Consider the following 18965-nt stretch of genomic DNA (forward strand, 5'->3'; position numbering starts at 1 on the left):
AGGGTGGGGAGGAAGAATTGCAATGATCACTGAAGTAAATTCTTAAGACTACTTGGAAAAGAACAGAAAAACTAAGTGTAAAATAACGAAATTATTAATGAAAAACTCATACTGAAACTATTTTATTTACTAATGTGAAAGTCCTTTTTACTTTTCTCAATGATGCTAAAGACTTCTAAAGTGGTACAGACCAAATATAAAGTTATTCTAACAAGAAATCCATAAAACTGGAATAGGAATCTGAAAGTTTCACTGCTTATAATCTGAAAACTTAACTCACTGAGTAATAAGGAATGCTTCTAACCTGAAATTAGTTATATGTCATGTCTTTATAAAAGCATACATTTCGATACTGTTGTTTTCCTTTCAGGAACTGAATACATACAGTCAGTCTTCCTGATTTGCGGATTCTATATTTAGGAATTTGCATACTCATTAAATTTTATTTGTAACACCAAAATTAATACTTGAAGCAATTTTTGGGTCATTTGCAAAGTAAATACACAAAGCAGCAAAAAATGTAAGTAGCCAGATGTGCACATTCCCAGCTAATGTCAAAGAAGGCAACACTGTGCCTTCTTGTTTCAGCTTTCATACGTAAACAGTGTCCTTTTTGAAGTCTATTCAGTGCCACATTTTTCACAGTTTTGTGGTTGATGTTTTTGTTATTTCATGATGAAGTACTGTCTGGTGTTTCAAAGCACAAGAAGGCTCTGATATTCCTTACAGAGAAAATGTGTGTGCTAGATAAGCTTTGTTCAGGTATGAGTTACAGTGCTGTTGGCTGTGAGTTCAGTGTTAATGAGACAACTCTATATAATAAATAGTCTTTAAACAGAAACATACATAAAACAAGGTTGTATATTAACAGGATGATGAAAATGTTGTGGCCAGGGGCTTGAAGGAATCTATTCTGTGAGTTCTCCTAAGAGCAACTGTTCAGTATCTGCTAATTGAATGCCTGTGATAACATTATAGAACAAAACTATTACAAATAAGAAGATCAACTGTACTATGTTAGCAACCCAAAACTCAAATGACAGTTTCAGAACTCTGAAATATTTCTCATGCATAAATTTTTCAGAAACAAACAAATCATACACATTCAAGATTTTAATCTATGTATCACAGTGGATTTTTTTCCTTCCTAAAAGTCAAAGACCTTCAAAAAGTAGTTGTACACAGCCATTTCCTTACGTTGATAGCTAATGCGCATAGCTGATATTGTTCTAATGTGATGATTTCATGGTAACAGGGTTCTTGTGCCAGCTTCACAATAGCACTCCCAGCAGCAAGTCTCAGACGTGACATATCTGGTTTACTGAAAAATGAGTAGAATGAATATAGATTAGCATTTAAAATGTTTGTACAAAATCTTCTGTACATCTAATTTTATTAAAAATTCTGGCACAAAAAAGTTTAAAAAAAAATGCTGTGATCTGAATGTTTGTGTCCCCCAAAATTCCTATGTTGAAATGCAAGTACCTAGGATATAATATTAGGAGGTGGAGCCTTTGGGGAGGTGATTAGGTCATTGTGGGAAACCCTCATGAATGGGATTAGTGCCTTTAAACAGTGGCCTGAGAGGGCTTGTTTACCACTTCTGCCATTTGAGGACACAGCAAGAAGTCCAGCAGTCTGCAACCCCGGAGAGGGCCCTCACCAGAACCCAACCATGCTGGCACCCTGATCTTGGATTTTCCAGCCTCCAGAACTGTGAGATATAAATTTCTGTTGTTTATAAGCCTGGTATTTTATTACAGCAGTCTGAGCAGGCTAAGACAGAACATAATTTAGTGATACTGAACACCATATTATGCTCATTTAACTTTGGAGGATGTTGTCTAATACTAAAAAATTCTTCTTTTAAACATAAGTCAATGCTAGTGTCACTCAAGTCATTTAATTCCCTCATTCTAAATAAAACAGGTCTTAGTCAAGTGTGGAAGAAATCTGTCTGTATGTTTACTTGTTAGGTTTTATGTCTACTATGGATTTTGTTGGAGAAACATTTATGCATAGATGAGGCACCAAATATGTTCTAGCTTGCTAATAAATCAAACACAACTACTGTGCTAAGCACAAAAGAAGAAGAATGAAAGCCGGTGTGGTGAGGAAAACATTACTATTCTTAGCTAGAATTCAACTTTTCAAATATTACCAAGAGGCTCTTTTTAAGTTCAAGGAAAGAAAACTGCTAAAATGAAGCACAATTCATAGAATTCCAGACCAGTAAATACATCTAAACAATCCTTCCTAATATAGTGATATAGTAGCTGAAATAAAGGGGATCTTGAACAAATATAAGGAGGGAGAAGTCGTAACTCCTTAAACAGAACTCCCTTTGTAGCTCTATAGTAAAAGATTGTTATTCAACATCCATGCAACAAATCTATGTCTATTGTGTACATATAGCACTGTGGGGTATTTAAAATAAAAGACACAGTCTTAGTTTTCCAAGACTTAATAATCTAGTTGGCCATGTAAAAATATTGACTGGATGCTAGCCAACATTAGTAAGTTTCTAAAGTTGTAGGACCTTGTCTCAAAGGCGTGTCTCATCTCATCAACAACAGTATTCCAAGTAGCTATTAATCAGTAAATCATAGTTCTTAGTGCAAAAAGTACAAACCAACTGTTGGATGTTTACCTCACAGATATGGATAACAGATGCTTCCTGTGTATCTGTTCTTAAAATTTCCCATCTGGACCAGAGGTTTCTATTTAACCTCGTGAACTTTTTTTGTTTTGTTGTTTTTAGCTTTATTAAGCAGAGGAAACTTTTCTTGAAACCAAATCTTACATAGAAGTTTAAGGTGTAAACACAAAAAGTCACTTTTGCTTAAATAGGAATGCAAGCTTCCTACTTAAGGAAAGGACAAAGACCCCCACCTACCAACTCCCAAGACTCTACCTGTTATGTCTCTACCAGAAATACTTCTTATTCCAACTCTAGGCTGCCCCTAAATATCCTGAATGTCATATGGGTTCCACAAAACACAGCTTAAGTGACATTATATACTGGGTGTTATTCCAATTACATTACATATTTTAATACATATAATCCTTACATAAACTCTATAAGGAGATACTATTGTTATCCTCATTTTACAGATGAAGAATCTAAGACATGTGGAAGTTAAATAACTTGCTGATAAATAAAAGCAGCTGATGAATGGTGGAACCTCAATTTGAACCTGTGTAGTGTGTCTTCAATCTGCCTGAATGTTGTAAGCCACCAAAGTATTTTGCCTCTCTGATAAAAGTTTATATAGCTGAATATAATTGGCCAAATAAGAAGTATAAAATAATATAATTAATAAATTGATTTATAAGGCCAAATGTATTAACACTGAGGAAAATTTCTTTACCAGGCTGAGCTGATCAATACAAAATTATTTCAAATTCAGTAAAAATTTTAAATCAAAACATACTTATTATTTGTAAGTCCTAAACATTGGCATATATAAATTATGGGAATAGAGACATGAAAACAGAATAGAATAATTAATTAGAATAAAAGAAAGTAAACAGATACAGAATGAATAGTTTACCAACTTTTTTTTTATATGTTCTGTTTGAGAAGGATGTGCCTCTGTTAACATTCTATGCAAAGAATACAGTATAAGCAAAACATACAAGGAGAATACAGTATAAGCAAAACATACAAGATGGAAAGGCAGAAGGCAGCTGGCAGTCATCTTTGTATGTTTTCTTATTAAAGTCTTTAGATATATTAAGGAGCACAGAGCTATTGTCCTATTTTGTATTATCAAGGAGGGGCACCAAATGGCACTTGGTTTACACAGAGGACAAACCTTAAATTTTAACTAACACTGACATAATAACCACCATTATCATCAATGCTTCTAATTATTATGTGCTAAGTAGTGTTTTAAATGCCTTAGGTATACTAACTTACTTAGTTATATCATAACAGCTAGATGAGCCAGGTACACATAATTATTACCTCTACTTTGTGGGTAAGGAAACTGAGGGACCAAGAAGTTAAAGCAACTTACTGAAGTTCACCTGACTAGTAAGTGGTGGAACCAGAATTTGAATCCAGGCTCCAGAGTCCAGTAGTTTTCAATCACTACACTCTACTTACTACACCTTTCAAAGAAAATAAAATAACAAAAAACAAAAAAGTACGCTCATTTTCAGTAATTTACTTCAAGTACATTTTTAAAGTATGCATTTATTTATACTTCTGGAAATAGATTCAATAAGTTGCCTTTCACCCAGTCTGTTGTTTCCCCTTATATATTTAACAAGAATGTAAAACACTAGTTATTGACTGGTACACTCACACTTTGATACAAGATATTCTAAAATGTAAGAATCTATTGTTTAAAATATTTACAATGTGTAACAGTACCCTGCACCAGACATGTGACCGCCACTGTAAAATAACCACTGTACAAAAGCACATTCCAATAAAAATATATGCACATGTACAAAGCAATTCTAATTAAAAAAAAAAAAGAAACAGCGCTATTCAACAGTTGTAAGAGCTGAAATATTATGCAATCCAAAGAACTGTGAAATAGTAATTGCATACCTAATTTTCCCCTGTTCTGTCAAGTCTCCATCACTATGCAATATTGTTGTTAGCAATCTTAAGGTAGAAGTTCCTGATTTACTGTGATTATTTTTCATTCCAAGTAGCCATCGAACCATCATTTTAATAGCCTGAATCTATTTAAGAGACAAGTCGACAAATAAAACATTGGTACATTTTGAAAGAATTCCTGTATCAACTTTTTTTAAAAAATAAAATGTATTTAATGGATGCTTTTTAAGGAAAAAATTCCTTTCTGTATATATGAAGATAATCTTGAATGTTTTAAATTAAAGATGTTTCAAACCTCCAAGAAAATGGCAAAAGAATGATTTGACTAAAGACTAGCTTGTTCTTTGCTGTTTTAAAATGTTTCCCCAACATGTATTTGATCTTGTAGAACATACAGTAAAATCATGCTTAACCTCTCTAATCAGAAAAGTTAAGTTCCCAACTACAAATTACATTTAATCTTTTCTGCCTAAAAAATGATACCACTCATATTTGTTCTACATTTTATGATTATGAAGTATTTAAAGTATTTTTACACCCATTACCTCCTTTAATGTTTCCAAGAATTCTTTCGAAGAAGTACATATTACCTCTTTTTAAAATGATGTACAAATTATCTTTCACATATTAGCTCAGCTTTTTACAGAGCTAAGGCTCAGATGCCAAGAGGGTCTTCGATAGTGTCTGGCTCATGGCAAAGACTGAAGATCTCTTTCCTGGCCAGTTGGTAAGTATGCCTACCAAATGGTAAGTTGGTAAGTGGCCTACCTTCTAGCCCGGTGCTGCTTTCAAGTATACAAAAACTGCAGCTTGAGACCAATGCCGAGAAAAACAGGTTTATACTGAGACTCAAAGTATCAAGCATCATTCACTGATGTAAAGGTGGGGCTATTGCACAAGTCTGCAAAACTAGTATCATAACCTCAAGCTAGAACAATGTGAAAAGGTAGTTCGTAATACGAACTATAAACAAATACACACACACACACACACACACACACATAGACTGAAAGGGTTTATAAGAAATTACAGCTAGAAAATAATATTTAATGTATTTATTCTTGGCCTTCATATCTTGGTAGTGGATTGACATGAGGTCACACTACAGGCCATAGATGGTTTTAATAAATCAAGAGTCTATACCAATGATGAGCAATCTTACAAAACTCCTAATTCAATAAATTATAGGCTGAATTTTTTAAAAATAAAAAGTTTTATTAAATCCCATGGAAAAGATGAACAGGCTTGAAATCTGAATTATCATCTTTACAGAAGAGAGTAAAGTCCATAAAAACTAGCACTGCCTTTTGCCATCAGGGAAGCAGCTTTCAAATCTTCTTTTCTCCTCAAATTAGATTATGTGCAGCTGTCCACAAAATCCCAGCTTTCTCATTATTACCCTATAGTCTCACAGCACATGAGACATCATACAATAAATATAAATACTTGAGTGATTTTAATATCTTTGCAATAGAAATAGAGATTTTAATACCTCAAATATTACAACGTGGTGACTATATTAAAATCAATAGATCTATGCATATTACTCACTTTGACCATTGTCTCAGGAGATACTTCTTCATCTGGAACCCAAAGTTTAGTTGTCTTTTTCCCTGGAAGCTAAAAATAAACGGAAAAAAAAAAAAAGGACTTTAAAATATAAATATGAATTCTCCTTTTCAATTAGCACTTAGAAAATGAATGAAATCTGTACCTTCTGCAGTGACATTTGTTATATATGACTAAAGTACTTCATCTAACCCTATTTACTTAAAAAAAAAAAAAAAGGTTGAAAGGCATACCTTCACTAGCACCTATGTACAGCACTTACAGATCCATCACAACTGGTTCTTTCTAGGTCTGTGGTGGGACTAACTCTAACTTCTTACACATCACTCCCTTATTTAGCCCCTTTTGAGATTCAATTATTCAATTCAAGAACTAGGACTTAAAAAAAAATGGAGCCAAAAGGTGTAGCTCTTAAACAAGAGGAAAGGTATTAAAAACAAAAAAATCTTGAGCTGGAGGGGTTTTGTTTCTGTTTACAGCACAACCGCAAACTAATCCTGAGGTGATCATGTGCAAGTACTAGTAGGTAGGTGTTTACAGTAGTAACCAGGAAATTAAAATAAGATGGCAAAAGAGCTGAACCAATCTTGGAACACTTGAGATCCCATTTTTACCCTCAGGTCAAAGAACAGGAATTGAATACCACCTCAGGTAACCCTCTGGCAACAAAACAGGTAGCCCCAACACCTAAAAAGGCAAACTCCCTCAAACACAAAGAGCTACAGATTCACACACAGTTTAGGACTCATTTCTTCCATTGAGAAGTGCCTTCAAGGTATGAAGTAAAAATAATGAAAAAGGAATCACATTAGGCACCTTGTGATGAAATTTCTAACTAAGGATGTCAAGATCCCAAAAGCTCCATAGAGAAACTACCAAAAAGGAATAAAAGATTAACTTCAGATTTCTCAGCTGCAAGACCAGATGCCAAAAAAACAATGCTCTGAATTTTCAAGTGACTTGAAACACAGAATTCTAATATCCAAAAAACAGTATTGAAGAATGAACACTAGAATTCAAGACAGAAAGCTTCCAAATTACAATCCATGTTGAAAGAATTACTCAGATAACACTAAAATATTTAATTCACAAGAAAAAACTAAATTAGTATAAACTATTACAAATACAAAGATAAATGAAAACAAAAACCTTACATAAATAAGAAACTATCAGATACTATCAGAAACAACAGAGACTATCAGGTAGATTTATAAATAATAAAGCCACAAAAGATACAACAAAAACAAACGACATATGAAATCTGAAAATTATGGGATGGAAAAATATACCAGTCAAGATGAAAAGCACTGAAGAGGATATGGACTTAAATGGGATACTGATATATTTTACCTTGCAACACCAAATAAAATACAAAATTCATGAACATTTACGCAACTAGCAGAATAACATCAAAATAAAGCAGAACAAACATGATTAAAATCAGAAGATTGAAAACTTCATCACAGCAGAAGATGTGCATATATCTCTTTCAAAAACTGGTAAGTTAGGATGAAAAAGGATAAATACCTAAAATGGAAGTAAATATACAGAAATAAAGTATGCAAGGATTAGAAAATAATCAAAGCTGGTATTCTTTATAATTGACATAATTAGAATTTAGCAAGAAAGATGGATATAAAATCAGAACTACCAAATAATTCACCTTATCAATCATAAACATAAAACATCATCTTAAAAACTTTATTTAGTGCCTAACATAAGTTGTGTGAGAGAAATTTAAAATTTTTCTTTTTAGAGAAAACTATAAAATGTTAAGGAAAAACATCTTGCGGATGGGCAAACAAATCAGTGGAAAAGAACAGAGGCTCTATAGGAGACATGAGTGGTAGCACTGCAGATTACCAGGAGATGGTAAGATATTTAATAAACAGTGCTGGGAAATTTGGTAACCCTAACATGCAGCAAAAACGAAATCCTTATATCACAGCATACAAAAAAACAAGTAAATCAATTCCAGATGGATTGATTTTTGTGTGTGCAAAAAAAGAAAACCTTCAAACTTTTACAAGAACATATGGGAGGCTATTTTCATGACATTAGAGTAGGAAAAGATTTCTTAAGATGTAAAAAGTATTAACTACAAAAGAATAATGATAAATACAGCTACATTAAAAGTAATAACTTTTGTTCAGGCCGGGCGTGCAGTGGCTCACGCCTGTAATCCCAGCACTTTGGGAGGCTGAACTGGGTGGATCACGTGAGTTCAGAAGTTCGAGACCAGCCTGGCCGATATGGTGAAACCCCATCGCTACTAAAAATACAAAAACTAGGCGGACATGGTGGTGGGCACCTGTAGTCCCAGCTACTCGGGAGGCTGAGGCAGGAGAATGGCTTCAATGTGGGAAGTGGAGGTTGTAGTGAGCCAAGATGGCGCCACTGCACTCCAGCGTGGGTGACAGAGTGAGACTCCATCTCAAAAAGAAAAAAAAAAAGGAATAACTTTTGTTGACAGGATCAAAGGACACAATAAAGGAGTGAAAAGACACACAAAAATGAGGTTTTACACACTTCATGATGATACTATAACATACACCAGATAAAGGATTAATGTAGGTAAAGATTACGTATGGGAAAAAAACACCAAGGGGAATAAAAGGTAAAATACATCAAAAGGGAATTTCAGAGAGTAGGCAACATGAATGGTGACTAGACACACAAACTTAATTAGCAACCACAGAAATGCATATTGGGACTATAATGAGCTATAATGAGATACTGTATCTGTTAGACATTTTCTACCAACAGTGTATAACATTATTGTCAGATTTCTTAATAGAAAAATAAGTTTTAACAAACATTACAAAAAATGATTTAAAAAAAGTGAAAAGTTAAGTATGTCTATATACTGTGATTCATCAACTTCACTCATAGGAATAAAACCTAGAGAAATTCTTGCTCATATGTAGCAGGGGGCTTCAATAGAAACATTCATAGCAGCACTGTCCAAAAGAGTAAAGAAATGGAAATATTCCACAATCTACTAGAAGAATAAATAAATTATGAGATATTTTCCACAGTGAAATTATAGAGTAACAAATGAATGAACCACAGTTAGATTTAGTAACAAAGATAATTCTTAGAAACAACGGTGGAGTGATAAAAGCAAATCCTCCAAGTCTATTCAGGGTGTGATATAATTCTTAGAAACCTCAAGAACAAGCAAAACTAAACAAGTATGTGGCAAATTCTGTTGCTGTTACAGATTAACCCAAGATTCAAGAGAGTAGATATTACGGACAGGGAGGAAGTAGAAAGGATTGAAGAGTAATAAAACTCTAAGAACTCTAAGGAACTAAGAGTTCATAGGTGTTCATTGTATTATGAAACATGTTATACAAATGTTACATATATTCCTTTGTACATATCAAATATATAATAAAACAAGTCAAATTAATGGATTAAAAATGGTGAGCAGTTCTGTTTCTGACAAGATGTGACTAGGTTGTTTTGAACCAATTTTCATACCGAAACAAACGGAAAGGCTAAACAAAATATTTTTAAAAAATCAGTTTGAAGGGAACAGCTACCAAAGCAGTGAGAATTTGCAGGGCAAAGTTTCAAATGAGGAGGGAAAGCAAAGATTTGAGTCTGGCACTGAGATTAGTTTTTTCACATAGACGATTAATTATTCTGAAAGTGAATGAAAGGGGGATGAGAAGTTGAGCAAAGCTTTCCTGTCACAGAGCTAGAAGGACAAGATTAAGAATCCTAAGCCCATTAAAAAGTAAAGGCCTTGTTAAACAACCTGGACTTCTGAGTGGATCCCAGACAAATATACTCTAGACATAAGGTGACCAGAAAAAAAAAAATTAGCTTGTCAAAAACTGAAGCCAAACTTTCATTTTCATTGAATGGAAGTGATCTGACGATAGCTTAACTGCCTGACAGAAACAAAAGTAAAACTCTGGAAGAATATAAACTCATCTGAAGCCTCACATTATCTCAACAACTCTTCACACAAAAAGTCTATCACTCAATCAAAAGCAATATATGTACAAGATAAGATTTGACCAAAAATTTAGAGAAAAAAATAGACAAAAGTTACAAGAGATCAAGATGATAAGCCTAACAGATACAAACTTCACATAATTAAGATTTTTCAAGGATTTAATGACAAGCAAATTCTGCAGCAAAACAAAGAGCTATGTTTAAAAACTATAGAATTACAGAATTGAAGTATGTGTATATATGTGAAATTAAGAATTCAATGCATGAGCTTTACATACGATTAGACAAAAGTGAAGAGAGTGAACTCAAAGACAGGTCAGAAAAAAAAACAAAAACTGAAGCATGAGGAGGCTGGCAGAAAAGTACAGAAAAAGTGTGTCACACAGCTAGGTCACAGCAAAATAAAAAATGTACGTTTAAAGTGTATTAATAGAACTGCAATAAGAAAGGAAAGAGAATATGAAAAGAAATCGTATATGTAAAGATAATGCCTAAAATTTATTTAAAATTTGTAAAAGACTTTCAGCTATATATACAAAAAGAGCTATAAGCCCCAAGTTTGATAACTATAAAGGAAAGCATACCCAGACACATCATAGTAAAACTGGAAACCAATGGAAAATAGAAAAGACAAAAACATTCACAGCAAAAAGACAAAAGACCTTCAGAGGAACAAGACTGTCAACAAACTTCAAGAAAAAAGAAAATGGAAAACAGAATAATATATTCAAATCATTGATGGGGGAAAATATGCCAGTCTAGAATTCTTAACCCAAAGAAAGCATCCTTTAAAAAATTAAGGTAAAATAAAGATCCTTCCAGACAAACAAAAACTGAGAAAATTCATTAGTGGAAATCCAAACTAAAAAAAAAGTACTAAAGTAGTTCTTTAGATAGAAATAAAATCATTACATAGAAAGGAATGAAAAACAAAAGGAGAAAATACGTTGGCAAATCTAAATAAATATTAACTGCATAAAATAACAACAGTAATAGAACCGGGTGAACAAGAGCACAAAAAAGCACCAAGGAATAAAAGGGATTAAGAGGTTCCTTGTGCTATACTGAAAGTTCAAAGCAGACCAATTGACACTGGCCTTTAATAAGTCAAAAGTCCATGTTGTAATTTCTAGGAAAGCTACTAAAATAATAGCAAAATGTAAAACAGACTGGTAAAATGAAATAAAAATATTTAATCAAAAATAAGAAAAGAGAAAAATAAACACAACTGACAAGACAAACTGAAAATAAAAAATCAGGTGGCAGATTAACCCACTACTTACATTATGTTTACTTTTTGGAGGAAAAACTTTATCTCATGTTTCTTTTAATTCTCCAGAGAACCTAGTATAGTGCTGTCACAGCAGATACAAAATAACTGGAGACTAACAAAATCATTATTTCCTCTCCCAATGTTTTTTTGTTCTCTCCCAATGTAGGGAAAAGAACAAGTTTATATAGAAAAAGGTAAAACTATAATCATGACAACCATACTATGAGCTGGTTTACCAATCTGCATATTTTTAAAAATAGATGTCCTGTCAAAAATTAAACCCCTGTAAATCTTAAATAGATAGCATCAGGTTATATTTTATATTTATCAAGGAATGTATTTGAGGTCATATGCCTATTCTCAACTAAAAAGATGTTTCAACGTGGTTTTGCTTATAATGGAGACAAGGCTTATTTTTTTTAAACAGGAACACCTAAAATCAAGGCAGTCAAACGGAAGTATTATTGATATCATTTCACTTCTTTCCTTGTTGGATAAAATTTCAAAAGTTAACATTACAAACAACATGAATCTAAAAAATATAAATTACCCGATCATTCATGAGAAGATCTTTCACAATGAAAGTAGCTACCAAAGATTTCAAAGGAGCAGCAAATTGATCAGGTGCAAGGAGAGCAATATGACCAATAGTAACCAATGGTGTTATGAGATGTTCCAGGTTGCTTGGATCTAGGCTCTTATGCAGAGGCTGAAAATGAGGGGAGGAAAATATATTTCAACTCTACACATATGCAAATAAACTGTTTACATATTTCATTTTCAAATTACGAAATTATAAATTACAAAATTTATTTTGTAATTTATTTTGTAATTCACATTATAAAAACTACAAAAATTTCAATAAATATACATAGTACAAGTAGTAACTCAAGATTACATTTAGACTTCTGTAGGTTATCTATGTCCAGAAGGCATCAGGTTCAAACATTTTCAGTTTTGCCCAATTCAGTTTAGAGGTAGGGTAAAGAAACACTTCGACACAGACTTCATAGCATATAGTTTATGACCATACACATAAATGTGTAGATATATATAATAATGGTGCTAGGGCTCACCAATATCCACTTCAATTTCCTGGGCATAAGGATGACTCTACTTGCAGCTTCCTGTGCAGTTAAGTGAGGATATATGAATGAGTTCTGGTCAAGAGAGTGAGAGTAAAATAAAGTATGCCACATATGCACTGAGGTAGGTATGAGCAGTATGTCTTCTCCACAGGCTCTACTCACTGGCTGGCTTGATGCCAAGGATCCAGTGGGATTTAAAGAGAAGTCACTAATCAGAATGAGTATGTGTCCCTAAGCCACTGATTAGAGGGTCATTCAAACACCCACTAGACTTTTCAGAAGCAGGAAATAAGCTTTTACTACGTCTAGTCACTTGAATTTGGGGATCTTCATTATAGCATCAAATATTAAATACCATAACAAATAAAATGACTTTTGTTATTCTGATAGGAAACCAACCATTAATATGCATTTTACCATGACAAAAGAATGAAGAAGCTCTTCAAATACTCATATAAAATGATATCAGAAATATATTGTTAAGGCCGGGCACGATGGCTCACATCTGTAATCCCAGCACTTTGGGAGACCAAGGCAGGCAGATCACCTGAGGTCAGGAGTTCGAGACCAGCCAGGCCAACACGGTGGAACCCCGTTTCCACTAAAAATACAAAAATTAGCCAGGCTTGGGGCATATGCCTGTAGTCCCAGCTACTCAGGAGGCTGAGGCAGGAAAATCGCTTGAACAAGAAAGGTGGATGTTGCAGTGAGCAGAGATCACGCCACTGCACTCCAGCCTGGATGACAGAGCAAGACTCAGAAAAAAAAAAAAGAAAACAAAATACATGTTTGTGTGGGTGTGTGTGTGTGTTTTAATTTTTGAAACCAGAAGGGTGACTAAAATATGCCACTGGCACAAGGAGAGGAAAGGGAAACAAAATATGTGTGTGTATGTGCATGCATGTGTGCATGTGCATATTTATATGCCCTTACTTGTATATGAATAAAATTATCTCTGGAAAAGTACGTTTAGAAACTAGTAACAATGGCTCTGCCTCTGGAAAAGGAAACTAAGTGGCTGGGGATACATGGGTGGGGGAACTTTTCACTGTATATTCTTTTTTGCATCCTTCTGATTTTGAAGCAAGTAAATATATTTTCTATTAGACATTTTAATGCCACATTTTAATGAAGAACTGTTGCTCTATTCTCCCACACTGAAAACCAATAATTGTAGGCTTGAAACGCCAATACAAAACTGTTCTTTCCCAACAAATTAGGGCAATATGAGGCCTTATTTAGTCAAAAATATATTTAAATGAGTTTACTTCTTGCTATTCTTGAAGACTTCCCTCAGTACTTCCATTGCACATCTTGCCAGCCTATTGTTCATATTATAAACAAAAATATCATAGTGTCTTTTTTTCAATTAGATTATAAGTTTGATAATTTTCCATAACAAAATCATTTCTAAAAAGCAAAATTAATGGCCAGGCCCTAGATTAGTGGAACCTCAAAAATGCCAGATATTTCTAAGAAATCTTTTCTCAGGAAGCCAGCCAACCGAATGCTACATAGTAGGAGGACTGCAGAGGTTCTTGTAAAGATAAAACAGCAGATACAATATCAAAATGAAAACAAAACTACTCTGAAATTCAACTTATATCAGTGTTTCTCTCATCACCATTGAGAGGAAAAGGAGAGCAACCAAAAAAAAAAAACTTTACTATAAATTAACATCAGTTTATTGAAGCCATTCTCATATACAAACACAGACTACAGAAAATACCTCCATCCCCAAATACACAAAAACTAAATTATCTGCTATCTACAGTAAAGATGGTGTTTGGAGGATAAACTACTTTTCTTTCTCCTTCAGGTCTTTAACATAATACATGAAAATATGACAAAAGTACCAAGTTTCTAAAACAAAGATATTAAGTCCAAGTACTTATGTCAAGGAGCATCAGAATAATTTCTAAAGTGTTTTGACTTTACTCAAGGCTCTTGAACTAAAATTACAAAGTAGGATTTTATGAATTTTCTGCTTAGCTTTTATTTGCAGTAACAGTGTTAGTGTTAGGGTCTAATTACAATAGGCAGCAATAAAATTGCAATGCCTGGGTAAAAGTTATTTAGAATGTGGATAAAATAACATAAAATATATATTGAAAAGACACTTTATATCTGACACAAAATTAGGTCAGTCATAAAACCATAAACTTAATTTATATTAACAATTAGTACTGATTTACAAAACCTTACACTTCAATAGTTTCTCAAACAGAATTCAAATTTTTTGATCCTATAAATGAAAGAATAATCATCTGTTACCTACTATCTGTAACTATGATTTTATATGTAATTACCTGTTAACAAAAAATAAGTCTCCAAATACAAATATATAAACCAATGTACAGAAATATACAATGCTTGATTTCTGAATCTGTTATCATTAAACATTTGAATACTCAGATATTTCCATATTTTAACACTTATCAATGTTGATTTTACTGATTCAAATTCTGAAAATATATTACGAAATGATGCATCACCAAATGTGAACATTCCATAAAATCATCAATATTTGTTTTGTAACTATGACATATGAAATAAACAAGAAAATTTTTTTCTCATTACCTCAAATATCTGTGCAAACTGGGTCTCTTTACTAGAAAATATCGCATGGATACAATGAATGGCATATTTGGCTTGACGGGGGGGTCCTTTTTTAGATTTGTGATGTAAAACAGGAAGCAAGGCTCTATTAAAAAAAAATCAAAGAAAAACAATAAACCAGAAAAATCAACAAGACTTCTGCTAGATACTTTAATATTTGTATTTTTAAGTAATGATTTACAAGGACAGAAAAAGTCACCAAGATTTACTCAAACTCACTTTCAAAGGCCTATGATTTTGCTTTATAAATATTTATATTAAAAATGTAATCCAAACACAAATGTGGTGTTTTTTACTTTTTATTCACCAATAGCAAACACTAACAAGGCTGGTGACTCACACTCTCCTGTTAATGTCGCTCCCAACAGGCCTTTCTCTTTTTATTCTTACTGCTATCATTCCAGCTAAGCTTCTGCCACCTTACACATGTATGAAACTGACACTGTCTCTTCTTTCTCAAGTCTCTGCCTCTTCCAGTTCACCTTTCATTTTGTGCCAGGGCAAACCACAAAAAGGAAAATCTGATTAAACAATGTTTATTAAGCAATATTACATGCCAGGGACTATTAAAAGGCTCCAATATTTAACTTAATGCTACTAGCATTTTAGGGACAAGATAAATTAACAAAATAAATGTTATGTTAAACTGTGAGAACTGCTACAGAGAAAAAAATTTTTAAAGACGGAGGATAGAAATAGGCAACAGGGAGGGAGGTATAAGAGAACTACAATTTTAAACAGAAGATCTCCCTGATAAACATGCAAGCAGAGTTCTGAGGGAGGTACTGAGTAAGTCATATAGCCACCTGGAAGAACATTCATGCATCGTATTATTTCATAACTCAAACATTTAAAATGAATACCGAATAAAGAAGCTCTTAAACTATTATACAAACATCTCAAGGCAAAAGAAACTTCCATATCTTCCTCATTGCCTGATACCAACCCAGTGCTTATCACACTAAGAGTACAGTCTCACAAAAGATACCAAAGGTGAAGTATAATTAAAAGAAATATATTCCTAACATGTAAAGGCCTAAAAATGGAGAATGAAGAGACCAACAAAAACACAGAAAAACAGGCAAGTCAGAAAAAGGTAAAACGTTCTTTAACACTATACTGAATGGGCAAAAGTTGGAAGCATTACCTTTAAAAACCGGCACAAGACAAGGATGCCCTCTCTCACCACTCCTATTCAACATAGTGTTGGAAGTTCTGGCCAGGGCAATCAGGCAAGAGAAAGAAATAAAGGGTATTCAAGTAGGAAGAGAGGAAGTCAAATAGTCACTGTTTGCAGATAACATGATTGTATATTTAGAAAACCCTGTCGTCTCAGCCAAAAGACTCCTTAAGCTGAGAAACAATTTCAACAAAGTCTCAGGATACAAAATCAATGTGCAAAAATCACAAGCATTCCTATACACCAATAAAAGACAAACAGAGAGCCAAATCATGAGTGAGCTCCCATTCACAATTGCTACAAAGAAAATAAAATACCTAGGAATACAACTTACAAGGGATGGGAAGGACCTCTTCAAGGAGAACTACAAACCACTGCTCAATGAAATAAGAGAGGACACAAACAAATGGAAAAACATTCCATGCTCATGGATAGGAAGAACCAATGTCGTGAAAATGGCCATATTGCCCAAAGTAATTTATAGATTCAATGCTATTCCCATTAAGCCACCACCGACTTTCTTCACAAAACTAGAAAAAACTACTTTAAATTTCATATGGAACCAAAAAAGAGCCCATATAGCCAAGACAATCCTAAGCAAAAAGAACAAAGCTGGAAACATCATGCTACCTGACTTCAAACTACACTACAAGGCTACGGTAACCAAAAAAGCATGGTACTGGTGTCAAAACACATATATAGACCAATGGAACAGAACAGAGGCCACAGAAATAACATTACACATCTACAACCATCTGATCTTTGACAAACCTGACAAAAACAAGCAATGGGGAAAGGATTCCCTATTTAATAAAGGTTGCTGGGAAAACTGGCTAGCCATATGCAGAAAACTGAAACTTGACCCCTTCCTTACACCTTATACAAAAATTAACTCAAGATAGATTAAAGACTTAAATGGAAAACCTAAAACCATAAAAACCCTAGAAGAAAACCTAGGTAAAACCATTCAGGACACAGGCATGGGCAAAGACTTCATGACTAAAACACCAAAAGCCATGGCAACAAAAGCCACAATTGACAAATGGGATCTAATTAAACTAAGGAGCTTCTGCACAGCAAAAGAAACTTATCATCAGAGTGAACAGTAACCTACAGAACAGGAGAAAGTTTTTGCACTCTATTCATCGGACAAAGGGCTAATAACCAGAATCTACGAGAAACTTAAACGAATTTACAAGAAAAAAACAAACAACTCCATCAAAAACTGGGTGAAGATGAACAGACACTTCTCAAAAGAAGACATTTATATGGCCAACAAACATATGAAAAAAAGCCCATCATCACTGGTCATTAGAGAAATGCAAATCAAAACCGCAATGAGATACCATCTCACGTCAGTTAGAATTGCAATCATTAAAAAGTCAGGAAACAACAGATGCTGAAGAGGATGTGGAGAAACAGGAACGTTTTTACACTGTTGGTGGGAACATAAATTAATTCAACCATTGTGGAAGACAGTGTGGCGATTCCTCAAGGATCTGGAACTAGAAATACCACTTGACCCAGTAATCCCATTACTGGGTATATACCCAAAGGATTATAAATCATTCTACTATAAAGGCACATGCACACATATGTTTACTGCAGCACTACTCACAATAGCAAAGACTTGGAACCAACCCAAATGCCCATCATTGATAGCCTGGATAAAGAAAACGTGGCACATATACACCATGGAATACTATGCAAACATATAAAAGAATGAGTTCATGTCCTTTGCAGGGACATGGATGAAGCTGGAAACCATCATTCTCAGCAAACTAACACAAGAACAGAAAACCAAACAACACATGTTCTCACTCATAAGTGGGAGTTGAACAATGAGAACACATGGACACAGAGAGGGGAACATCACACACCAGGGCCTGTTGTGAGGTGGGGGGCAAGGGGAGGGAGAGCATTAGGACAAATACCTAATGCATGTGGGGCTTAAAACCTAGATGACAGGTTGATGGGTGCAGCAAACCATCATGGCACATGTATACCTATGTAACAAACCTCCACGTTCTGCACATGTATCTCAGAACTCAAAGTTTAATTTTTTAAAAAAAGAAGACATATAAATTACCCTAAAATGTATGAAAAACTGTTTACCTTCACATATTTTTTTAAAAAACTATAACAAGAGGACTTCTGCTTCAGATTACAATGGTGTAACTAAGACTATTTACTCTCCTGCCTTAAATGCCCAGAAGAGATAAATATGCTAAAGGTTTCAGACACTAGGGAACAGGCAGCAGAGAAATGTGATCCCTGATAAATGAGAAACAAACTAGAAGAGCTTTACTGCCCAGCTTATTGCATGGAAGTACTAAATAGTTTCCAGGCTGTAGTACAAATGACCCAAATAGAGCCTGGGTTGAGGGAGATAAAGATGGGAGTTCAGGGAGGCCAAGGAAGCTCTGATTTCTAGAGCACAATACCAGAAAGGAAGGAGTTACAAAGGGAAAGGCAGCATGAGCTCTGCTAATCTGCAGAGGCTAGCCCTGAGTCTTTGGCTGAATAATGATCCTCAACTCATGTTAGGTGGAAAAACTACGTGAGACCAGGAAAAGGATCGTGGAAAGCAGTAGGACAAAAAATTCCCTCAACACAAACAGGGCGGGTAATTACTCATTCCTACCAGACATAGTAGAAAGCCCTTATAATATACAACCTGGAGAAAAATTA

At 34.1% G+C, this 18965-nt stretch overlaps 1 protein-coding gene across 7 annotated transcripts in view; it reads right to left on the minus strand.

Annotated features, from left to right (window-relative positions):
- PDS5B (PDS5 cohesin associated factor B) overlaps positions 1–18965 on the minus strand; it is a 190877-nt gene that overhangs the window by 30956 nt on the left and 140956 nt on the right. For all 7 annotated transcript variants that reach the window (XM_012502078.2, XM_030818548.1, XM_030818550.1 and 4 more), the window contains exons 20-24: positions 15056–15179; positions 11938–12096; positions 6128–6196; positions 4565–4701; positions 1198–1321 (exon numbers count right to left, since the gene is read on the minus strand). In XM_012502078.2, coding sequence (XP_012357532.1) covers positions 1198–1321; positions 4565–4701; positions 6128–6196; positions 11938–12096; positions 15056–15179 — 613 coding nt within the window. The remainder of the gene's footprint in view (positions 1–1197; positions 1322–4564; positions 4702–6127; positions 6197–11937; positions 12097–15055; positions 15180–18965) is intronic.

Source organism: Nomascus leucogenys, chromosome 9 (genome assembly GCF_006542625.1).
Source record: "Nomascus leucogenys isolate Asia chromosome 9, Asia_NLE_v1, whole genome shotgun sequence".
Taxonomy (NCBI): Eukaryota; Metazoa; Chordata; class Mammalia; order Primates; family Hylobatidae; genus Nomascus; species Nomascus leucogenys.